The sequence below is a fragment of the Orycteropus afer genome, unplaced genomic scaffold (genome assembly GCF_000298275.1).
Source record: "Orycteropus afer afer isolate SDZICR_OR568_19922 unplaced genomic scaffold, OryAfe1.0 scaffold00061, whole genome shotgun sequence".
NCBI classification, from domain to species: Eukaryota; Metazoa; Chordata; class Mammalia; order Tubulidentata; family Orycteropodidae; genus Orycteropus; species Orycteropus afer.
This window is the reverse complement of record NW_006921648.1, coordinates 10,958,081-10,965,001: the sequence shown is the minus strand read 5'-3', so window position 1 is coordinate 10,965,001 and position 6,921 is coordinate 10,958,081. Positions and strand designations below refer to the sequence as shown.

The 6,921-nt window shown below is 52.6% G+C and overlaps 1 protein-coding gene across 1 annotated transcript in view; it reads left to right on the top strand.

Annotated features, from left to right (window-relative positions):
• The window catches only part of LOC122149921, a 160,166-nt gene that overhangs the window by 119,978 nt on the left and 33,267 nt on the right, over window positions 1-6,921 (top strand). The window contains 4 exon segments of the mRNA XM_042780798.1: window positions 1,334-1,455; window positions 2,362-2,474; window positions 4,088-4,169; window positions 4,476-4,522. Of these exon segments, the coding sequence (XP_042636732.1) occupies window positions 1,334-1,455; window positions 2,362-2,474; window positions 4,088-4,169; window positions 4,476-4,522 (364 nt within the window).

Genomic DNA, 6,921 nt, shown 5'->3' with positions numbered 1-6,921 from the left:
AAAAAAAAAAATAATAAAATAATAATAAAAAAAACATAACAGCAAGATACTTGCCAATAATATGACAGCTTCTCCATTCACAGCTCAGGGGCATTGATGACTGTTTCATGTGGTGCCACCATTATTGCTGTCCTTTTCCAAAATATTCCACCACCATTGGCATAAATCAGTGCTCCACCAGCAAAAGCTTCCCTTTTCCTTCTCCCTCCCACCCTTGGTAACCACGAATAATCTCTGATTTCTATATATTTGTATTTGTTTTTCAACCCATCTAGGAATTTTCCCTTCCCTCTCCTCCCATCCCCGGCAACCAACAAAGTTTCCTTCCATATATGAGCCTAGTTGACTCATACAATGTTTGTCCTTCTGTGATTGACGCATTTCACTTAGCATAATGTCCTCCAAGTTCATCCACGTCATGAGGCGTTTTACAGATTCTACATTATTCTTTAGGGTTGCATAGTATTCCATTGTGTGTATGTACCACGGTTTGGTTATCCGTTCTTCTGCTGATGGAGCCAGATCTCATGGTTGTTTTGATTTGCATCTCTCTAATGGCCCTAGGGGATGGCCTCGGGCAGTCAGCTGCCACACCCAAGGCTGGGGGTTCAAATCAACCAGCCACTCCTCAGAAGGAAGGTGAGGCAATCTACTTCGTAGTGATACTGCCTCAGAAACCCAAGGAGGGGTCACTATGAGTCGGGTCCCAGGGTCCCACTTGAGGCACATAACAACAACAACAACATGTGTGTTTGTTGGCTGCAAGACTGTCAATCTTTATGAAAGCAGACTGCCTTATCTTTCTCACGTAGAACAGCTGGTGGGTGGGGGAGGGGCCCAATTCCAGTTCCTGGTGTGTGGGGACCCACTGTGGGGAGGACTGATGGGGGGATGATGATGCCTTGTGTTGCCCAAGCACTTTACAGGCTTTATTAGTGACACCCGGCACTGTACACTCACACCTACAGAGCCGCCTGTGTCCCCACCCGGGTGGGTGCTGACTGGCTTCCAGGAGCCCCAGTCCCAGGCCTTAATCAGAAGCAAAACCCAGCTTCCATTTTCCTACTGTGTGCTCCACGCTGTCCTCAGGGCTTTATCCTTGTGACATTCTAGCAGGAGGCAGGGCGGCCAGTCATCACAAATGCAGTCTCCAGCATTCAAATCCCAGCTCTGCCACTTGGTGTCTGTGCAGCCTTACGCCAATTTCTTAGCCTCTCTGGGCTCTCAGTCTCCTCCCCTCCGAAATGGGAATAATAACTGTACCGGTAACATGGGGGTGGGGAGGATTAAGTGAGGACAGTGCCCGAGTGTCGCTGATGGTCTAGACTCTTAGTTACTGCGATTGGGGCCCTGGCTGCCATCCTCTTCGTCATCACCCTCTCTGGTGCACACGAGAGCATTTGGGTAGCTCGCTTAAGGCCACCTTACAAGCTGTTGCTGCTCTGTGCTTCACAAGTAGGTGGCATAATTGGGACTTGGATCTGGAGCCTGGGCCCTTGCTTGCGGTGCCTTCCTGCCTCCGGGTTCGCACTGTGGCCCCAGTGCACGGGGTCAGGCCCTGCCGACCACTGTCACTTGGTGGAAGTTGGCCTTGCCTGGCTGGGCCCCCACCTCCAAAAGTTGCATAGTGTGTTCTGGAAGCAGACGTTGATACCTTTTGAGGACCCCCGTTCCAGAGTAGCGAGCAATCCCTAGACCCCACCCCACCCTGCCTGGGAGGGCGGCCCCCAGAGGTTGTGGCAGGCCAGGACGGCACCTCTCCCGTGGAGGGCCTGTCTCCCCATTCCCTTGCTCTGTCTAAAGCCAGTGATGGTTCATCCCCACAACAGACCAGACTGGACCCCTTTCTCCCCCAGCTCATTGTGCCCCCTATTCCTGGCCTCATGGAGCCCTGGTGGTGCAATGGTTAAATGCTTGGCTGCTATCCAAAAGGTGGGCAGTTCAAACCCACCAGCTGCTCTGTGGGAGAGAGATGAGGCAGTTTGCTCCTGTGAAGATGACAGCCATGGAAACCCTCTGGGGCAGTTCTGCTCTGCCCTCTAGGGGCGCTGTGAGTCAGAATCGACTCCACGGCAGTGGGTACTCCTGGCCTTGAGGCCGGGAGGCGGGAGATGTGCTTTGAGTTGAGTCTCTGCTGATGGCCGTGTGTGTGTTGGGGAGAGGGGTGGCACGGCGGGCACTGCCAACCCTGTCCTGCCCATAGTCCTTACCCAGGAAGGTGCTTAGTGGGGCCTGGTCTGTGGCCGCCATGCTGCTGCGGGCTGTGGGGTGTGGCTGGTGTTCCCACCCGCCCTGTGAGGGTCCGCAGGCCCTCCAGGGCCCACACCCCATACCTGGCTCTCTCTTCCTGCCCCTCCTCAGCTTGTGCTCCGGGAACTCTGGACAGTGGAAGAGATGGGCTCCCCCCTGCAGCTGAGGTGTGATTCTCAAGCCTGCCTGGTCCTTGACGTCCATCGGCAGAGCCAGGCACCCAGGTGAGGGGCACTCTGGGCTCTGGGGCTCCCAACAATTGGGGGTAGAGGAGCCATCCGCTGCATACCTACTGGGTGCTGGCACCAGACACACAGCGCCTCCTTGACTGCTCCCCACCCTCCACTGCACAGATGTGGAAGGGAGGCTCAGAGAGGCAGAGTGACTTTCCCAAGGTCACACAGCTCATAAAACACCCTGGCTTCCGGGGCAGGACATCAGTGAGGAGCCCACCGTCCCACACACTAAATGACCGCAGGCCTCGAATGCCCATCGATAAGTTTGACCAGTATTGAGTCTGGCATAGCCACTGGGTGCCCTCTGCACACTTGGTGCTCTCACAGGTGGGCTGAGTCACGTGGAACACCAGCTGGGCCCCACAGCTTGGGTGAGCACCTAGACTGGGTCACTGAGGGAGGGGAGTGGGCACCTTGTTGAGAGGTGGCGCTCATCTGGGAGTGAGCTTGCCGCTCTGGATATTTGATATCCAGACATTTTTGTTTGTCACAACCGGACGTTGGTACTAGTATATGACGGGTAGAGGCCAGGGACACTGCTGACCATCCTGCAGCGAAGGACGGCCCCACGACACTGAATTAGCTGCTCAAGGTGTCGACGGTGCTGAAGTTGGGAAGAGATGGGTGTGGAGGACCCATCAGGGTGGAACAGCACCCCGGGGCTAACCACTGTGGGAGCTGTTACCACCCTGGGCCTGGAGGGGTCGAGGAGGGGCATGGATAGAGAAACTGCAGCGGGGGAGCCTGGGTTTAAAACCCTACCCGCCAGACCCTACTGGGGAACCCACTGGCCAGACCGTAGGGGGCTTTTTGGTGACAAAAAGATGGCAGGCCACCCCATACCACTGTTAGCCCCTTCTTCAGAAAAGGGGTCCGTCAGGGTGGTATCCTCTCACCACATTCCAACCTGTACGCTGAACCAGTAATCCAAGCAGCTGGACCGTATGAAGAAGAACAGGGCATCAGGATTGGAGGAAGACTCATTAACAAACTGCATTGTGCAGAGGATACATTTGATGAAGATCAAAGACTACAGTCTGCAGTATGGATTGCACCTCAACATAAAGAAACCGAAAATCCTTACAACTGGACCAATAAGCAGCATCATGATAAACGGAGAAAAGATTGAAGGTGTTGAGGACTTCTCTCTACTTGGATCCAGTCAGCACCCGTGGATACAGAGGTCAGGAAATCAATCTGGAAGTTTCAGAGGAAAGTGGTTTTCCATTTAACTGTTCATACACGTTCTGTTTTGTGAATTGAATGCAGTCCCCACAATGTAATAGCTCTCTTCCCACTTCCTCCCTGTGGTTACCATTCCCATCTGTCCTTGTTCCCTGTCCCTTCCTGCCTTCTGAGCTTTACGCTCTCCACACCTGGACTGGCACCCACCCCTGGGCATCAACTTTCAGCCAAACAACAGACAGGCCACTGCGCCATGGGGCACCCGGGCCCTGGGTGTGCAAATGGCTTTGCTGGGCAGCCGGCTGGTCAGGGACCTCGGACTCTCCAGTATTCTCTGTCCTGGTCCTGACTTACCCTGGGGCCCCCACAGGGCACCCAGGTGCCAGGCCTCAGGCTTTCTCTCTCCCTCCTTCCAGAAAAGACCCGCGGCTCTCAGCTCAGCACTGCTTGCCCCAGCCCCTGGGCCACATTCCTGGCAGAGCCTCCACCTCAGCCAAGGTAACGGTGCCCCAGCCGCCCCGAGCTCCTAACTGATTCCAGATGCCCAGGCCGAGGTGGGCGGAGCAGGCCCAGCCACAAGCCCGTGTTAACATATCCCCATCTGTCCTAAGCCTGCCACAGGCCCCAACGGGCTGCCTGCAGATACCCCGGCTCCAGCTTTCCCCAAACACGCCCAAGTTTACATTCCTGCACTAGCTGCCATGGTCCCTAAGCCAGCCCCTCCCGCCCTTAGGAGCCAGGGAGGCCCACCCACCCGGTGCCTGGCGCCTGGCACGCCTTCCCGGCCTGGCATACTCCCTGCAGCTGGGACAGATGACACAGCCCTTTGAGCTGATCCAGCTCATCCCCAGGTACCGTGTGTCCCCCTCGCCCTTGTCCTTAAGACCTGTCCCCACCTGGCCTCTGGAATCCCCACAGACGCAGGGCCTCCTGCATCTCTGTCGTGTGTCTGCCCTGCATGTGCCATTGGGGTCCCAGGCTGGGCTCCCTTCTCGCCCTCTGTGTTATCACTGTGTTTCCTCAAACCTGGAGCTCCTGGAGGCACCTGGCCCAGGTCTCAGCACATGGAAGGTGCTCAGTACAAGGCATCGAGTGAGTGAGTGAAGGAGCGAGTCCAGGGACGAGTGATCACACCTGCTGATGGCTCGCTTTAACATCCTACCGGCACCGAGCTTTGTTGGCCGTCCTCCCTGCCCTGGCCAGGCAGCCCCCGTTTGCAGAGCGCCCACTGTGTGCCGGGCCCTGGACCTCACGCTCCCACGTGACTGCTGCTCCCCAGGCCTGGCTGCAATCGCTCAGGGACCTTGCTAGCTTTTCCCCAATTTTGAGGGTACATAACCTCAAACCTATAGAAAAGTTGTAGGATAGCGAACATCCATCAACTGTTCACATAGTCCCATTTCTTTCCCTGTTTGTACTTAACACGTGTTATATATGGAGCCCTGGTGGCACAGTGGTTAAGCACTTCGCTGCTAGTTGAAAGGGTGGCAGTTCAAACCCACCCATTGCTCCACGGGGAAAAGATGTGGCAGCCTGCTTCTGTAAAGATTTACAGCCTTGGAAACCCTGTGGGGGTACATGTACTCCATCCTGTAGGTCGCTGTTGAGTCAGAATCAACTTGATGGCAACAGGTGTTGGGTGATGCAAATGGTCAAGGCACTCAGCTGCTAATCAGAGAGTTGGCAGTCCATGTCTACCCCGAGGTGACGTGCAAGAAAGGCCTGGCCACCTGGTTCCAGAAGATGAGCTACTGGAAAGCTGTGGAGCCCAGTTTTACTGTGACACACGCGAGGGCATCAGGAGTGAGGTGACCGAGGCAGCTGGCTGTACTTTCTCGATACTTGTATATATCCACACACACGGCTTCTTCCATGTCATTGAGAATTAAGGCAGAGACATCTCTGGAGACATCCTACCTCTTAACTTACAAATCCTTCAGTGAGTGCTTCCCACAACAAGGACTTTTAAAAAAAATTTTTTTTAATTTTTTACATAAACAGTATACTTACAAAATTCAGGAAAGTCAACACTAGAACAGTAGACTAAACCAAAAAACCAAACTCACTACTGTCAAGTCGATCCGACTCATAACGATCCCTCCTTGGGTTTCTGAGGTGGTATCACTACAGAAGTAGATTGCCCAGTCTTCCTTCTGAGGAGTGGCTGGTGGGTTTGAACTGCCAGCCTGCTGGTTAGCAGTCAAGTCAATCATAAAATCTCCCAGTAATGTCCTTGTTTGTTGGAATTCAGGATGCTGTCCAGGGTCACCCATGACATTGAGTTGCCACGTCTCTTGACTTTCCTTAATCTAGAGCGGAGGTCTGGACACTTGTAAAGGGCCAGGAAATCAATATTGTCAGCTTGACAGGCCATATAGTCAGCTGTGCTATTGTAGCACCAAAGCAGCCATAGACACTGTGCAGATAAAATGGGCATAACTGTGTTTCAATAAAACTTTATTTACAAAGCCAGGCCATGGGCCGGATTTGACCCGAGGGCTGTAGTTCTCTGACCTCAGATCTCAAACTGTCTCCTCCTGCCCCACCATTTTTGTTCTCAACATCATGAAACTTCACCAAGATAGAAAAATTAAGAGTTGTTTCGAATTTGCTATTATTCAATTAAATAATATTAATAAAAGCCATCTGTATTTTATCCTACTTGCTTTGTCTCACGTATCTCCATCTTATTACTTTGATGGATTTCAAAATAAGTTACAGGAATCAATTTTAAAAAACAACAACAGAAATTGCAGTCAATGTCACGAGACAAAGTATATGTGAGCTGCTGCATGGAAAGTGCATTTGCTCTGTAAACTTTCACCTAAATCATGATAAACAAACAAAAACCAAAAAAGACAGACTGGAAAGAAGGATCTAGCAATCTATTTCTTTAAAAAAAAACACACCCAAACCCACTTTCGTCAAGTCGATTCTAACTCACCCCGACCCTATAGGACAGAGTGGAACTGCCCCAGAGGGTCTCCCTCCCTGTAAACACTCAGCATGTATGTTTATGGTTGAGGCATTCTGACTTACCCCGACCCTATAGGACAGGGCGGAACTGCCCCAGAGGGTCTCCTTGCCTGTAAACACTCAGCATGTATGTTTATGGTTGAGGCATTCTGACTCTCAGTAACTCTATAGGACAGAGTAGGACTGCCCTGGAAGGGTTCCTTCCCTATAAACACTCAGCGTGTATGTTTATTGTTAAGGCATTCTGACTCTCAGTGACCCTATAGGACAGAGT